Source organism: Rhamphochromis longiceps, linkage group LG3 (assembly GCF_057381845.1).
Source record: "Rhamphochromis longiceps isolate RC_006_pf linkage group LG3, R_longiceps_female_GT1.1, whole genome shotgun sequence".
In the NCBI taxonomy this organism is placed as follows: domain Eukaryota; kingdom Metazoa; phylum Chordata; class Actinopteri; order Cichliformes; family Cichlidae; genus Rhamphochromis; species Rhamphochromis longiceps.
Genome location: NC_140559.1, coordinates 30940960 through 30957855, shown reverse-complemented (window position 1 = coordinate 30957855; position 16896 = coordinate 30940960). Strand labels below are relative to the sequence as shown.

Genomic DNA, 16896 nt, shown 5'->3' with positions numbered 1-16896 from the left:
TGCGGTGCTCTGAACGGATAATTGGAGGTGAGCTTCCCTCCCTCCAAGACATCTACAGGAAGCGGTGCCTGAGGAAAGCGGGGAGGATCATCAAGGACTCCAGTCACCCCAGCCATAAACTGTTCAGACTGCTTCCATCAGGAAGGAGGTTCTGCAGCATCCGGTCCCGTACCAGCAGACTGAGAGACAGCTTTTTCCATCAGGCCATCAGACTGCTGAACACGTCATAGACACCTCACCTTCACTACTGGAACTTTAACATTATGCACTACACACTGTACAGTAATGCCACTGTTCTGCACATGTCTCAACTCTGTATATTTTTATATATTTTATTTTATTGTTTACTCTATTTAATTTGTAAAAATGTGTATACACACACGTAGAAAAACATTTAGTATACACATCCAGAAATGCATATACTATTATATATTGTACATATATTTATTAGTTTCAGATGTAGCCATTCTTGTATTTTGCTTGTTTACATTATTGTATTTTGCACAACTCTGTTGCTTGTGAAGCTCGCACACAAGAATTTCACTCACATGTGCTGTACCAATGTACCTGCACATGTGATGTGACAATAAAAGTGATTTGATTTGATTTGATTAAAGGCCGCATTTTAAGGCCGATTACGTCACAGCGACACGACGAAGGCTGTCCCAATTCAAAGGCTGCTCGAAATGCGGCCCTCAAATGCGTCCTTAATTTCCCTGAATTTTAAGGATGGGTTGGTGTAGCCTTCATAAGTACTGAATATTATGTCACTTATTTATGCGCAAATGTTTTTATAATGAAGAACATTAAAACATTACTGTTGGCCACATGTCGGGTAAGTTATGTGACATTAGCGATGTTTGTACTAACTTGGTTTAAAAGCCTTTACTTCAAAATATACGCCGTTCAATAGTTGACTTTAATCTTACAGAGATTGTGATGATTTTATGGATAATTAAAGTCAGTCATATATCCACAAACACAACAAGCTGAAAGTCAGTGATGCTGCTCGGTTTAAATATCACGGCACAAGCCGATGTTTTACCTGATGGGTAAAATGTTGCTGTTGAGGGGTTCCTGCTGCTCCTGCTGCTGATAGTACTGGAGGGCAGGGCTGTGTTGATCTGAGACTGTAGACATTAAAAAGTCCATAGAGATGGTAGCTGATTAAACAAGTATCATGAGATAATAACAAAATGCAAAGATTGGTGACAGCGCTTGGAACCATAAAGCAACAAAAAACTGTGAGAAATAAATTAGGCTCTGCCTGTGAATCACTCTTTGCTTCTCTTCTTAATATAAATATAAATATGAAATAATGTCATTATGATGATTCCATTTGTTTCACTATCCACTCTGTGCAGGGGCAAAGCTTATTACATGTTTAAACTGTAGAGATACAATAATTTTACTGCTGTAAAATCCAAATTTTGTCTTATTTAAAATATAAATCTAATATAATCTGCTTCTTAATGTATGTTCTTTAAAATACAGCGTGTGTTTTTTTTTTAAATATTATAATAATGCATAATTATGTGGACATGCATATTAGATCGTTTTTTAGTGAAATATAATCCCTCCAGAAAGGCAGGAAAAGCCCTGTAACTTGCTTTAAAACTAAATATGTTCCCTAAAACGGTGACAGAGCTACAGACCCATGAAAGCCTTACACAGGTAGCCAGCAGCTATGACCAGCACTACTTGTGCAGTTAATAAAAGGACAGGTAATGTTTGTCGCGCTGTTGCACACACAGCACGCTCGTTTGTTTCAGTTCGTCAGTTGCAACAAGACAGCTTACCAACGTGTACGTAATAAGCTAATACTCCTGGGTGCTACACACTACAGTGTTCGCTGTACACCTACTTACTGGTTTTGTCGCATCAGTCTGTGTCTCTGAGTTAACTTGTGTTTCTCTATGGAAGAAATATAGTATCATCAGAATTCAAGTATTTTTAGACATTGAATTTATGACACTGAATTTTTATCCTCCAAATTTCCCTGCAAAAATATTCACCTGCAAAAATTCATCTGCAAAAATTCACCTGAAAAAAATTCACCTGCAAAAATTGCAAGCCAGAGCCTTTTATTTAGCAAAACTGTGATTAATAGTTAAATATTATTGTTGAGGGGCACAGACAGGACTCTGCACACACACATAAAAAATAAATAAATAAATAATTATTTTTTTAAAAGTTGCCTCAACAAAAGGGCACTTTGGGCACCCATCAGGAAAGGTGCTCAAGCCCCTGCCCCTTTGATACCTGATTTATATGGAATATGGCTGAAGTAAACTAAAGTCTAAATTTCTTAGTCAGTCATTTGTTTAATGGTAATTTGACATTATATAATTTACATATAAAACTATGGATTGTAATTTTGAATGTGGTGTGCTGCCCAACATCCAGGCCAAGAAGCATGAGAAAGCTAAATAAAATCCTGCGACTGTCTTAGAGCAACTAACGGCTCTTGTAAGAGCCACTCACCTCTGAGAGTACACTTGGTTAAAGTAATGAAACTAAATCTTTAATCCATAGGTGTCAAACTCATGTTCACACTAGAACTGAAGTGGGACAGCCCTGTTAGTCTATCAGTATGTGCAACACATTTAGTTGTTTTAGTACATGAATAAAAATCTGACTGACTTGAATTGTAAAGTTATTACCCAGACTTTTCTTTTTTATAAACTTAATGTAAAAACAGAAATCTGTGTAGTAAGAACATAAACATTGTCTCATTGTTTGTTCCTTAAAGTACTTGCACTAAAACTTAAAAAAAGACAGCTGAGTAGATTAAAGAGGTTCAGACTTATAATTGTAAATCACTACAAACTCTCATTTAGGTCTAAGATTCATTTAGACCGACAGCAAACCACAGCTGTGAGCTACATGCAAACACACTTTGTGTGTGGTGTATTTTCTGTAATTCTGATCCACTCCTTCAAAGGAGCTTTTTTTTTTTTTTTTTTTACCTGGAAGCACGTCAATGTAGACAATCTGGCAAAACTTCTTGTTTGCGATGTGGGTCGTTTCATCACAGAGCATTTACAGTTGCCTTTGATACTTATGTTTTAGTAGCCAGATTTTATGCACTTGAAATGCAACATGTCTGTTTAAACTGCAAACAATCTTGCTTGTATGAAGGTTATGTCAGGATTTTGAGAGTTGAAGATGATATTTCAGGCACACTTCAGGAAGAGGTTTAAGAGGCTTCATTGGGGGTGGAGTGGCACTGGTTGTCTCCATCGCAGTTTACTGTACACAAGTAAATACACTTGTAGATTTCGAAAAACACTGACATGACATTGTGGGTGCGATTTGTTGTGAGCCTCCATTCGGTTAGATTTGATTTGTCATTAACAAAAGACAACATTTCCACATTTAGAGAAGAGAGGAGTGGGCGGAGCCACTGAGCTTCGAGTCGTCCAGCGAGCCTCGCACCGTCTGTTTCCTTTTACGTCCGCTGAGCACACATAATAAGACGGCTCCGTGGGATTGCACTTCATTCGACTTTGTTTGTTCAAAGAAGAAACTGTAACCATGAGTGGACGGGGCAAGGGTGGCAAAGGACTCGGCAAGGGAGGCGCCAAGCGTCACCGTAAAGTTCTCCGTGATAACATCCAGGGTATCACCAAACCCGCTATCCGTCGTCTGGCTCGCCGTGGCGGAGTGAAGCGCATCTCCGGCCTCATCTACGAGGAGACTCGTGGTGTGCTCAAGGTGTTCCTGGAGAACGTCATCCGTGATGCCGTCACCTACACTGAGCACGCCAAGAGGAAGACTGTGACCGCCATGGATGTGGTGTACGCTCTGAAGAGGCAGGGCCGCACTCTGTACGGCTTTGGCGGTTAAACTCATTCGCCCTAATCCATCAAACGGCTCTTTTAAGAGCCACCCACTTTCACTTTGAGAGTTTTGTTCCCTTATGACCGACTGACATTGCCTACATATTGTAACTGACTGGGTTATAAGTCAGTTGACTGTTGTGTTATCAGTGTATTGTGTTCAGAATTGCCAATTACTTACGGCATAGTTGGACCACATCCGCAGCATGGCGATTTACCGAGTGTCCTTGAATGTGCAGTAGTCGAGAGGCCGGTTAGTCTGTCAATCACATCAGCTACCAATGACAGTCTGGAGGAGAGCAGGTGTGTGTGTGTGGTTGGCTGACAGTGTTCGGGGGCGGGGATTAGAGTAGTTTGTGTGTGGCGGAAGACAGAAGAGTGTCGGGGGTTGTGCTGTTGCTGTAGAGGGCACTTTCCCCGTTGTTTTGGCGTTGGCTACGGCCCACATTAGCCCGTGTTACTATTCTGAATAAACACCGGTAACCGGAACGCTGATCGTCTGTCGAGGGACGCTACAAGATTATATTGACTCTCCGTTTTGCTATAAGATTCAGCTGTAATGCGTGCTTTTCTTCACAACGTTACAATAACTGTCATGACCACAAACTGAACTTCACAGGTTACAGGCCTATTCAATACCACTGTTTATTAATACTCACTGAACAGTCATAGACCAAACAAAAGAAAAATAATAAATTTCACTTATTCATCAGTTTATTTGTAAATGTCTTCCTGCCATAAATCTGCTTGAAACAGAAGTGCTTGCTTAGTAGATTCTTTTTTTTTAATTTATTTATTTTTTTTAGGTAACTAACCCACCTTTGATCTAGTAAAAGGTGGACATGAGTGGCTGAAACCCAATGAAGCTTCTTAAACCTCTTCCTGATGTGTGCCTGAAATATCATCTTCACCAATCATATCAATATAACAGTTTTGATGTGATCTCACTCTCACAATCCTGACATAACCTTCATACAAGCAACATTGTCTAACATATGTTTTAGTATGCAGATTTTATGCACTTGAAATGCAACATGTCTGTTTAAACTGCAAACAAAGTATCAAAAGCAACTGTAAATGATCTGTGATGAAACGACCCACATCGCAAACAAGAAGATTTGCCAGGTTGTCTACATTTAGTTGACGTGCGTCCAGGTATAAATAATAATAATAATTTAAAAAAAGCTCCTTTGAAGGAGTGGATCAGAATTACAGAAAATACACCACACCACTAGTGTTTGCATGTAGCTCACAGCTGTGGTTCGCTTTCGGTCTAAATGAATCTTAGACCTAAATGAGAGTTTGTAGTGATTTACAATTATAAGTCTGAACCTCTTTAATCTGTTCAGCTGTCTTGTTTTTAAGTTTTAATGCAAGTACTTTAAGGAACAAACAATGAGACAATGTTTATGCTTCTGACAGCATAAACTCTGACAGCACTGAGCAGCTCCTTTAGTGGCAGGCTGCAGCACCCACGATGTGGGACAGAGAGATTACTCAGGTCTTTCCTCCCCACTGCTGTCAGACTCTACAACAAAGACTTGCAGCTGATCAAACACACACATCCACACAAGTGCAATAAGACTGCTATATGTGCAATTCTTTTTTTCTGACAAAGTTGTACTTTTCTATTTTCTTACTCAGTTGTATATAGCATTTGTATTCTATTGCATACCAGTGTTTTCTAATTTCTGCTACATAACTTTGCACTTTTGCTGTAACGAAACAAATTTCCCACCTGTGGGACTAATCAAGGTCATCTTATCTTATGCACTTACGACACAGATCTCTGGTTTCAAAGCAAGTTTTTAAAAAGAAAAGTCTGGGTAATAACTTCACAGATTTCAGATTTTTTTTCATGTACTAAAACAACTAAATGTGTTGCACATACTGATAGACTAACAGGGCTGTCCCACTTCAGTTCTAGTGTGAACATGAGTTTGACACCTATGGATTAAAGATTTAGTGTCATTACTTTAACCAAGTGTACTCTCAGAGGTGAGTGGCTCTTACAAGAGCCGTTAGTCGGTTGAGGAAAGTGGCTGGATTTTATTCAGCTTTCTCATTCTTCTTGGCCTGGATGTTGTCGGCCCAGCAGCTTGTTCAGCTCTTCGTCGTTGTGGACGGCCAGCTGCAGGTGGTGGGGGATGATCCTGACAAGGGCTTAGATTTGGTTTTGGCCTTGGTGGGGATGGATGATTCAACCTCCAAACCCTGCCCTGCTTTTGTCTTTGTTTCTTGATTATTATTATTTATTTATTTATTTTTTAAAAAGAGGAGAAATATACTTGCCTACATGTGCTATTCTTCATGCTTTTAAACCATTTAAAATTACAATTCATAGTTTTATATGTGAATTACTTAATGTTAAATTACCATTAAACAAATGACTGACTAAGTATTTTAGGCTTTAGTTTACTTCAGCCATATTCCATATCAATCAGGTATCATACCAAAAAAAAGGAAGCTTCAAATACAGTCATGATAATAAAAGAATATGACTTTAAGGACTTAACATTACTTCAGTTATAGTGCACCAACATCTCTTATATGCATTAACACTAAGGGAACACTGAATGACCTGGTGGTTTTTGTCCATCTAAGATGACCACAAAGTAAAAGATCTCTCGGCAAAATGATGCAACATTTTAGGCACTATTGCCCCGATCAAGTTAGTGAGCTGGGATGTTTTATTCTCAACATGAACTACTGTTACAGCAACAGACATGGACTACATGCCCCACACAACAACTCACTGTCCACTATGTGAAGGGGCCACACACATGCCTGCTCCTCTCGTTAACTGAGATAAACTGCTGGCATATTTGTTTTACATCTATGAACAGAATCAACTTTTTGGAGATTTACTTTCCTGGATGACTGAGAATGCATGAAGACGTAAACAGGTCCGTGAAAGGCCCAGCCAATGACATTGGCCATAGTGAGGCAATTGTGAAAATAAAGTCAGTGAATTCCACGTTGATGCAAAGTGTAATTTCTGGTATAGAAACAGCATTAAGATTGAAGTGAGCATAAAACTTGTGTTACAAAAAGAATACTAATAAAAAGAATAAAGGAGCGAGCTCTTGGTGTGAGTGAGGTGGCTCTGAAAAGAGCCGTTGTTTGTAGGAGAGCGTGCAGCTTAAGCTCTCTCTCCGCGGATGCGGCGAGCCAGCTGGATGTCTTTGGGCATGATGGTGACCCTTTTGGCGTGGATGGCGCACAGGTTGGTGTCCTCGAAGAGTCCGACCAGATAAGCCTCGCTGGCCTCCTGCAGAGCCATGACAGCAGAGCTCTGGAAGCGCAGGTCGGTCTTGAAGTCCTGAGCGATCTCGCGGACCAGACGCTGGAAGGGCAGCTTGCGGATCAGCAGCTCGGTGGATTTCTGGTAACGGCGGATCTCGCGCAGAGCCACGGTACCAGGCCTATAACGGTGGGGCTTCTTGACGCCTCCGGTGGCCGGGGCGCTCTTACGAGCGGCCTTGGTGGCCAGCTGCTTCCTGGGGGCTTTGCCGCCAGTAGACTTGCGAGCGGTCTGCTTGGTTCTTGCCATTCTTCCTCACTTTTCTTTTCTTGTGATACGAGCAGAAAATGTAGCGAACAGAAGAGACTCGCTGCTCTTAAAGTGTGAGACTGGCTGTGACGCGGTGCCGCTCCGGCTCGTGATTGGTGACGGGCTCCACGTGGAGCATCGCCCCGCCTCGGTGTGTGCTGCTCATTGGAGAAAAGTGCATTGATGTTGCGCGCTGCCGCAAGCCTCTCTGCGATTGGTGCGTGACGAAGCTGCGCGCGCTCTGCGGAAATATAAGCGAGGCTTTGAGCTGATCGGGCCACATTTTCTCTCAGTCTCGATACTACGAAGAAAAGAACCTGTCAAAATGAGTGGGCGCGGAAAGACCGGAGTAATTGGTTATTAGTTATGTAATCATGCCCCCGTATGCCCCATTATCGTTTGCTTCAAACTTCAGCAATTTATGGGTGAGACTCAAGTACATCGGAGACGGGGACCCCCCGACCCGTGATTATGTTGCTGAAGAGCTGATATTGCAAACATCATGGCTGAATGTGCAGGACATATACTCCTTCATTGCTCTCCCCAGTAAACGGGATTTTGAGCTGTGTTTCACCGAAGAGGCGCCCTTACGTCGCTTCTTAGAGATCTCCCTTTCCAACGCATCACATCCGAAATGGAAAGACTGGCAAGTGGAGTCTTCTGTCCAGGTAGAGGTAGTGACTCTTGTTGTTAAGTTCTGGACTGGAAGGATTCCAGACCAAGATATCGAGTTATATCTTAAAAGGTATTGCGAGATTCTTCAACCCCCAGTCAAGCCAGTGGATAAATTCGGATTCTGGTATGGAGTCCGAAAATACAAAGTTCGGATGCGTAGAGACGAAGCTGGACATATAATTTCTATTCCGAATTCCATCTCGTTGGGCCCCTACAATGGCAGGATTATTTATCCGGGCCAATCGGTGAGGTGTTTCATCTGCCAAGGTCCAGACCACCAAGCGAGAGAATGCCCCACTGTCAAATGTTGGAAATGTGGTGAGCTGGGCCACAAGGCTAAAATTTGCCAAAACGAAAGTGAGTGCTCCCTCTGTGGTGCGAAAGGGCACACTTTCTTTAAATGCCCCAAGTCCTACGTGAATATACTTAAATCTTCCCAACAACCTCGACCTTCTGCTTCCATGGATTTCCCTTCTTTAGTAGACCCTTCCCAAGTCTTGGATCCCCCTGTGAATGACCAGGTGAGAGAGCCCCCTCCCTCTACTCCTCCCCACCTTCCTCCGACAACTACCTCACTGTCACTCCCAGTTTCGCCTGGATTGGACAATCCACAAGTGGATGAACAGGATACCCAGTCTAGCCCTGTTCAAAATGAGTTACCATCTCCACTGTCTCAGTCAAGCGACGAGAGTGATAAAGAGCTAGATGGTAACCTAATCATAGAGACATCGGATGGTGAGAATGAAAGCGATAGTGATGACGAAGAAATTGACAGCGAGCAGACACCTGAGGACGACGGAGATAGCGAGGACCATGGATCCTTCCCTCTCTCAGAGGCGGCATCTCTGGCTCTTGCTTCGCTGCCCGGGGAAACGAAAGTAAAACGGAAGATCATCTTTAGTGGAAGTCACCCGGCCCTCAACGAGCTCGTCAACGAGGATACGAGAGGAAGCAGAAAAAGGAGTGTTTCTGCTTCTAGTTCTGGAAGAGATAAGCGGAAGGATAATAGACCAAGTCCTCCGTGAGTAATATTTCTGAGATGGTCTCTCCTTTAGTCAACCTATGAGTAACATCAAAATAATAACATTTAATGTCAGAGGTCTCCAATCAGATAAAAGCAGGAAAAGGAAGGTTGATTTCTTAAAAAGACTTGATTATGATATTTTGTGCCTTCAAGAGATGAGATTAAAGACACACGTAGATGTATGCGAATTAAATAAAATGTGGAACACTGCCCATTCAATAATATCGATAGGGGAAGACAGCTCTGACGGAGTGGGTATTTTCTTTAAAAAAGATGCGGTGAATATAATCAAAAGAAGAGACATAATACCGGGACGACTCCTCCTTGTTGATTGCTGTTATTACGGGCAAAGGTTGCGTATTATTAATGTTTATAATGCACCCGAACGAACGAAAAAGATACAATTGTTGAAAAAATTGAAGTATTTATTAGAGATTGGTTTTAATATAATTTTGTGTGGAGATTTTAACATTGTTACTGAAGCAACTGACAGAATATCCAAGGTTAAGTTTAGAGAACTGCGGGAAAGCAAATTGTTGGTTAAAGTCTGTAAGGAAGCGGCACTTCGTGATTTATACAGGCACTTGCATCCACATACCGTCCACTACACTAGATTCGATTCGTTAACTAAAACAAGGATTGATAGATTCTACATATCACATAATGTTCAAGGTCTGAAATATGACACTCTTTTAACAGACTTTTCTGATCATATGGTGGTTATGGCAACAGTGTCGTGTTGTCCCCATGAATTTTTGAACTATTGGAAATTGAATACATCCTTGTTAGCAGACGAGTTGCTTGTGTCCGAAGTTAAATCCGAAATTAGGAAAATATTACATCTTAAGATTTTTACTACTTCTTTCTCGGAACTTTGGGAGCTTCTTAAACGACGTATGTGTCAATTTTTTAAATTTAAAGCGAGAGAATTAAACCATGCAAAGAATGTAAAATATAACGAAGATGTGTGTAGATATATATATTTAAGAAATAAGAAGGAGAAGGAAGAGGAGGAGGAAAATCAAATGATGTCTCTCAAAGAGGACATTGATCGAGTCAATAGAGAAGTTTTATTTAATATGTTGCGACGTACTGACTTTCACGGGAACAGTGATTATATGATTTTTAATAATCAAAAGAAAAGTCGGAATGACTTTATTGTCTCAATTAAGGATAAACATGGAAAGTCAGTTTTTAAAGAAGAGGGGAAAAGACAAGTGATTAGAGATTATTGTTCGGAGATGTTTTCATCCATAGCTACAAACAGCGACGCTATTAACAATTTTTTGAGTGAGGTTGAACCATTAGATTCTGTCATTTATGAAACTTTGATTGGAAAAATTAAAAGAGAGGAAGTGGAGTCAGTAATTAACCAACTTAGTACCGATAAAACACCTGGTCTGGATGGACTCCCCTCTGAATTTTACAAAACTGCGAGTAAAGAACTGTCTGAATTGTTAACTCAGTATTTTAATGAAGGAATAGAAAGAGAAACAATGGGTAAATCGTTTTATGAAGGAGTTATGTGTTTATTATATAAGAAAGGTGATAGAGAAGATATTAATAATTATAGGCAACTGACAATAATGAATGTAGATTATAAGATTTTTGCTAAAATAATTATGTCTAGACTAGAGGATGTATTAGATATTATCATTGAAAAAGAACAAACATGCGCAATTAAGGGACGATTGATGTGGGATAACTTAAGTATGTTAAGAGAAATTATTTATAATGGAAAGGACTCAGAACTCTGCATTTTAGGATTAGATCAAAGGAGAGCTTTTGATTCTGTTTCCCACTCCTATTTATGGAAAGTAATGAAAGCTTATAATTTTCCGGACCAATTTATTTCTATTATCCAATTGATTTATAAAAAGTCCCTAGTGCAAGTTAAGGTAAATGGAAAGCTCTCATCCCCTTTTAGTGCTGAGTGCGGGGTTAAACAAGGATGTCCTTTGAGTGCTGCGTTATATGTCCTTGCAATTAATCCCTTATTGAAAAGGATAAATGATGATAAACGGATCAAGGGATACGTCCTTGATAAATCCCTTAAAATCGCAGCTTTGGCGTATGCAGATGACGTGACGGTGATAATTAGAAACCAAAACGAACTGTCTTCAGTTATGGAGATATTACACCATTACGAACAGGCATCAGGTGCCAAACTGAACCAAGACAAAACTGAAGGGGTGTGGCTTGGACATCCGACCAAACAACCTAAAATGAAGATCTCTCTTTGTAGGGAGATTAAAATTCTGGGTATATGGATTGATAATACTGACTCTAGTTTACTAAATTGGAATAAGAAAGAAAATGAAATTAAAATGGAAATTATGAAATGGGAAAATAAAGATACAAATTATAAAACACGTATTAATATTGTAAAAACACACATGATTTCGAAACTTCTTTTCCTTGCCGCAATTTTTCCTCCTCCGAGAACAACTGTAATGAAAATAAGTAAGATGTGCATTAAATTTATCTGGGGATCTAATCGAGAAGTGACTAAGAGGAAATTTATGTACAAGAGTAGGAAGCACGGGGGTTTGGGAGCCCCAGACTTAGAGATTGTTTTGCGAATTCCTTTTATAAAAATTACTCAAAGCGCAATTTCTCGGGGTGCCCCGTGGGTTCGAGGGAAGGAGCAATTGTGGCAAAAGAAAAAGGGCAGGGCCAGAGCGGGTGTTCCATACCACAGACTTATGTTCGGTGACTTATCAAGTCAATGGGAACAATATAGTTTAAATATTCTCCAAGATAATACGAAAAATATCTATAAAAAAATTAATGAAACCAAAAATGAAGGTGTAATTCAATATAAGTATGCAAATGAAGATGAAAACCTTTCAATAGTTAAAAATATACAAGACAAATTATTATCTGAAAGCATGAGAGACGTGGTGTGGCTCATCTCGCTCGGGCGCCTCCCTGTGAGAGCGGTGGTAAAATGGAGTTGTTTTGTTACCACCATGAAATGTCCTATGACAGACTGTGATGAAGATGAGACCCTAGAACATCTCCTATTGGATTGTTATAGGACAACTGAGATCAGGCAGAAAATGACAGAAATTGGCTATGATGTGGATGTTAATATTAAAGCAGTTAAATATGGTTTGTTTAAAGAAAAAATGTGTGACGACAAAAGGAGACTCTTTTGGTTAGTAATGTGTGTAATCAACACACATATTTGGAAAACTCGTGCCAAAGGAGTGTTAGAACAAAAGATGATAAGTAGTGATGTGGTGAGTAAACATATCATTACAGACCTGCGGAGAAGACGAACAATGGACCTGAAACTTGGGAAAGTTTTCCCCTGGAACGAATTAAAACTGTAAGTCTTGTGAGCGTTGTGTGGACTCAAATGCTAGATTTTCCTCCTTGTTTCTCCCTTTTGTATGTGTTCATGGTTTTGTATATGTAATTGTATGTGTATGTGCATTTTATATGTAAACTTGTTTACTTTAAATAAAGTTTAAGAAAAAAAAAAAAAAAGAAAGACCGGAGGCAAAGCCAGAGCTAAGGCCAAGACCCGCTCATCCCGTGCCGGGCTTCAGTTCCCCGTGGGTCGTGTCCACAGACTGCTGCGCAAAGGCAACTATGCCGAGCGTGTGGGAGCCGGTGCCCCTGTTTACCTGGCAGCTGTGCTCGAGTACCTGACCGCTGAGATCCTGGAGCTGGCTGGCAACGCAGCCCGCGACAACAAGAAGACTCGTATCATCCCACGTCACCTGCAGCTGGCTGTGCGCAACGACGAGGAGCTCAACAAGCTCCTGGGGGGAGTCACCATCGCTCAGGGTGGTGTGCTGCCCAACATCCAGGCTGTGCTGCTGCCCAAGAAGACCGAGAAGCCCGCCAAGGCCAAGTAAACGCAAAGCGCTCGGCTTCACCAACAACAAAGGCTCTTTTAAGAGCCACACACTTCTCTCTGAGCAAACATCCTTCTTGCTCTTACTGTCTGTAACTTTTTGTGTATTGGGAAATGTAGATTATGCATCTTGATTTACTTTGAAATGTACATTTATTCATGTCATCTTACAGAATCGGGGACTGAAATCCACCTTCAAATAAAAACTACTTTAACTCCAAAGCTCTTTGCGTTTTTGTCAATGAAACTTACTTTAGGTCTTGATATAAAACTACAGCAAAAAGCTCTGTCTCCTGCGTTGTGATGTGGGGTCATATTCACCTCATTGCTCATCTTACTAATTAAGAGTGTAAATGCTGTTAAAATGTTCTGTGTGGATTTCATGATGTAGATGACTGATTTATAAGTTACATAATTTCATGAATATATATAGTTTGCGTTGAAATGTCTTTATTTGAAATGTACATGTGTAAGGTGAGAGCTAGTGTCTCGTGAGAATACCCTTAACGAGAGCACACGAGACCTTTCACGAGCAGATGTCTCTCATGAAGCGATTTAAGCTAAAGGTTCACTAAAAGAAAGGGCAATACAAGGACTTAAGGACCTCTTTTCTGGACAAGCAGCCAACGAGGTATTTGTCATTTGAGAAATGTTTTTTTTTATTTGTGTTTGGACTTAATATGTGTACTGTAAAGTTGCTAATTGGTTTGTACTGTTCGCTCGTGACCAGTTCTCACGGCGTATCGGCGTGATGGTGAAGCTGAGGAGAGAAGGCCCAAGTAATAAACGCCCGTTTCAAAGAACCGACCTGTGTCTGTGTTGTCGTGAAGAGAGCTACAAAGAGTAAATTGGATGTCACTAATTATTAGCTTCATAACTGAATGTGGACACTCATCATGGTTCATTTGCTTTATAATTAAAACAGTTTCTAAGCTCATGGAAACAGACAACACGCAGTTCAAACCTTGTTAAACACAATAGGAAAATATAACAACGTGAGGTGGAGAGGGACAGGTGGAGGAAAATGTGCAGCTGTTTGCGACGTGTTCAGCACTGCTGCTGAATTTGGGACATTTTGCAAAGTCACTTACATCTACGCTTAGGTTTTTGTGTCTATTGTGAGTAGAATAAAACTATTACAATAGAGTTTGCTTGGATAATAGGGGGCAGCTGGTGATCAGAAGAACAGGAAATGATTCCTAAGTGTGGCTTTTGTTAGAATGTCTTTGTCAACCCCTGTTTTAAGGACAATAGTGGATTTGTGTTCTCAAAGCATTTCATGCGACCTTAAAGCTCCCAAGAATGACATTAAGTTGCTGACCTCTGACGTGCCAAATCAGTTGGTTCAGCTATAAACTTTGGTGTGTAACTGTATAGTATGAAAAATGCATTGACAGTGGGGGTCTGCCTGTTATAAAGTGAGTGAAATCTGCCTCAGCCAAGAACAAGAAGCCACAGTTACTAGTCTGGTTAGAGGACAGCCCCCCCAGACTGAACAATAGAATTAGTGGAAAACTACTGTGGAGGGGGACACAGGGCAGCCCCGGACTCTTCTTCAGCTGGGATATCCAAAGAATGGGTGAGGTCAAGAAGTAAACCTCAAGGCTATATTTTAAAATAACGGATTTTCCTGCACCCTTAATGCTACAGAATTCCATTAGTTCAAATGTACATGAATCAAAATGGTTATAAAATGATTAATGAAATTAATACATGGTAAAATAAATAGCTGTATGAGTTCAGCTTGGAATTATGTGTCCTTGAAATGACCGAATGTCAGTTCAACTGGCCTAGATTTAGCGAGGTAAGGTTGTAGATTAGAGCATTTTGCCTGGATAATATTATATTATTAGTTAGCATTAAAATATACAGTACAACAGCCAGTGTAGGCTTTCAAAAAACAAAAGTAGAAGTGACACATATCTCATATCTATCTAGATAGATATATCTATATATATATAATAACATGCATCTATAAATGTAATATTTTCAGTCACAATTGATGTTTTTTCAATAAAATACTTTAAAAATGTAGGTGAAACTTTTAAAGGTGTATTTCTTGCATGATAGTGTCTCATAGAAAAATGGCAGGTGTCTGTACTATGAAGGTGTGATTGTAAATGTTGAGTTGTTAATATTTGTATTCTTGTAGTTGTAGACTTGCTTAGACAGCACTAATGTGCACCATGATAGTAATCCAAGTTGTATTTGTAATGAGGACAAATGAGGGGGAAAAAAGTGTTTTAATAACATGGACGTTATTGTGAATGACAGAGTGGTGAGTGAGTGAGAGGAAGGAGCTCTTGTGTGTTGCTGTGGTGGCTCTGAGAAGAGCCGTTGTTGAGTGTGAGAGTGGTGTCAGCTCACTTCTTCTTGGCTGCTGTGGCCGCCTTCTTGACTTTGGGCTTGGCGGCCTTCTTGGCGGGGGATTTCTTTGGTGCGGGAGCCTTCTTGAGCACCTTCTTGGGGCTCTTTGCCACCTTCTTGGGGCTTTTGGGCGCTTTCTTGGCCGCCGCTGCGGGCTTCTTGGCCTTCTTGGGCGACTTCTTAGCGGCTGCGGGCTTCTTAGCTGCTGCTGCTGCCTTCTTGGGCGACTTCTTGGCAGCTGCTGCTGCCGGTTTCTTGGCTTTGGCCGCGGCGGGCTTCTTGGCTTTAGGAGCGGCTTTCTTTGCGGGCTTCTTGGCTTTGCTCTCAGTAACCTTCTTGTTCATCTTGAAGGATCCGGAGGCCCCGGTGCCCTTGGTCTGCACCAGAGTGCCCTTCGCTACCAGGCTCTTGATGGCGGTCTTGACGCGGGCCTTGTTCTTGTCCACATCGTAGCCTCCGGCAGCCAGAGCCTTCTTGAGCGCGGCTGCGGACACGCCGCTGCGCTCCTTGGAAGCGGCCACGGTTTTCACAATCAGCTCGCCCACGCTGGGGCCGACCTTCTTGGGCTTAGAAGCCGCCGTCTTCGTCTTCTTCTTGGCCGCCTTGGCCGGGACGACAGCAGGTGCGGGAGCTTCCTCGGACATTTTCCTCTTTCGCGTCTGATCGAGATTCACGGTACAGTGATGGCAAGTCGGAAGCGCCACGCTGCACTTAAACGCATCATGAGAACCGTTGAGAGTGAAGGCAGCGCGCGCAGCTCTCGCGCGTGCCTCGCAATGCTTCATTTTGTGTTTCGTGTCTCGGGATCAAAGAGCTTAAAGTGAGTGTGTGAGCAGCACTGCAGGTCGACAGTGGAGCCGTCCACAGCGGGCTTGTGTCTCCTCGTACAGGCCTCGTGTCGGACTCTCGTGCTCTCTGCTCTCGGTTCGTGGAGCTCCCAAAGCTCAGTGACTCGGTGCGGAGCTCAGCGGCTTCTTGGACTCTTCTCTCTGCTAAAACCGGTGGAGCCGCAGCAGAGCTCCGTAAAAAGCCTTTTCCAGCTGATACACATGTTTGTTCACACACTCAGAGTTAAAAGCAGCATCTGGTGAGCGCAGCTTTGGGACAAAGTGACGCTGCGAGCTCCCAGCAAACACACCGATGCTGCTGGAGGCCCACGGAGCAGCGAGACTTGTGTGACAGCTGCTCGCTTCTAACCAAAGCACAGTTTCACTCACATTGTTGTACATCAGAAGCTTCATTAGTGACCTTACAGCAGCTCGCTTCCACACTTTGGCTCTGATCTCTTAGTCTGCATTGACTCAGTTTCCTTCTACAGTTACTGACTCTACAATAAACAACAGCAGTGAATGAACACGTACACACATCCAAACTGATCACTGCGTATCTCAATGTGTAATACTCAATACCTGCTAAAAACATCCATCTTATCTCCCTGTTAAACCTTGACTTGTTGACTCTACTAGTCAAACATATTTAATCATTTTATTCATAGTAATATTGTTGTAATTGTTTATTTTATCCTGCTCTGCCCATGTTGGTGAATTTCTCAGCTGTGGGACTAATA

At 41.6% G+C, this 16896-nt stretch overlaps 4 protein-coding genes across 5 annotated transcripts; 2 read left to right on the top strand and 2 right to left on the bottom strand.

The window, feature by feature from the left end:
- Positions 1 to 84: 84 nt before the first annotated feature.
- LOC146674082 (uncharacterized) lies at positions 85 to 16205 on the bottom strand. 2 transcript variants are annotated; one of them, XM_085393956.1, is made up of 3 exons: positions 15330 to 16205; positions 1046 to 1130; positions 85 to 215 (listed from the first exon to the last, which is right to left on the bottom strand). In XM_085393956.1, exons 1-3 carry the CDS (start codon positions 16112 to 16114, stop codon positions 138 to 140), a joined length of 948 nt encoding a protein of 315 aa, XP_085250082.1. In that variant the 5' UTR covers positions 16115 to 16205; the 3' UTR covers positions 85 to 137. The 2 variants fall into 2 exon arrangements, with proteins under 2 accessions (XP_085250082.1, XP_085250090.1); XM_085393964.1 differs by lacking the exons at positions 85 to 215; positions 1046 to 1130 and having other exon boundaries at positions 15202 to 16205.
- Positions 3236 to 4600, top strand: LOC146674085 (histone H4). The gene has a single exon (XM_085394220.1). It carries the CDS (start codon positions 3538 to 3540, stop codon positions 3847 to 3849), a length of 312 nt encoding a protein of 103 aa, XP_085250346.1. The 5' UTR covers positions 3236 to 3537; the 3' UTR covers positions 3850 to 4600.
- LOC146674084 (histone H3) lies at positions 5731 to 7461 on the bottom strand. Its single transcript, XM_085394145.1, has one exon. The coding sequence runs from the start codon at positions 7393 to 7395 to the stop codon at positions 6985 to 6987; it is 411 nt and encodes a 136-aa protein (XP_085250271.1). The 5' UTR covers positions 7396 to 7461; the 3' UTR covers positions 5731 to 6984.
- On the top strand, positions 12382 to 13437 carry LOC146674083 (histone H2A-like). The gene is made up of 2 exons (XM_085384765.1): positions 12382 to 12428; positions 12591 to 13437. Exons 1-2 carry the CDS (start codon positions 12382 to 12384, stop codon positions 12961 to 12963), a joined length of 420 nt encoding a protein of 139 aa, XP_085240891.1. The 3' UTR covers positions 12964 to 13437.
- Positions 16206 to 16896: the final 691 nt, after the last annotated feature.

Bases quoted from the DNA above. Each gene is read 5' to 3' on its own strand.
- LOC146674085 (XM_085394220.1), top strand. From the start codon at position 3,538: ATGAGTGGACGGGGCAAGGGTGGCAAAGGACTCGGCAAGGGAGGCGCC.
- LOC146674084 (XM_085394145.1), bottom strand. From the start codon at position 7,395: ATGGCAAGAACCAAGCAGACCGCTCGCAAGTCTACTGGCGGCAAAGCC.
- LOC146674083 (XM_085384765.1), top strand. From the start codon at position 12,382: ATGGACCTGAAACTTGGGAAAGTTTTCCCCTGGAACGAATTAAAACT. The intron at 12,429-12,590 runs GTAAGTCTTGTG...AAAAAAAAAAAG, and splicing joins CCCTGGAACGAATTAAAACT to AAAGACCGGAGGCAAAGCCA.
- LOC146674082 (XM_085393956.1), bottom strand. From the start codon at position 16,114: ATGAAGCATTGCGAGGCACGCGCGAGAGCTGCGCGCGCTGCCTTCACT. The intron at 1,131-15,329 runs GTGAGCTGACAC...TAATGTCTACAG, and splicing joins GCCACAGCAGCCAAGAAGAA to TCTCAGATCAACACAGCCCT. The intron at 216-1,045 runs GTAAAACATCGG...TGACGTGTTCAG, and splicing joins AGCAACATTTTACCCATCAG to CAGTCTGATGGCCTGATGGA.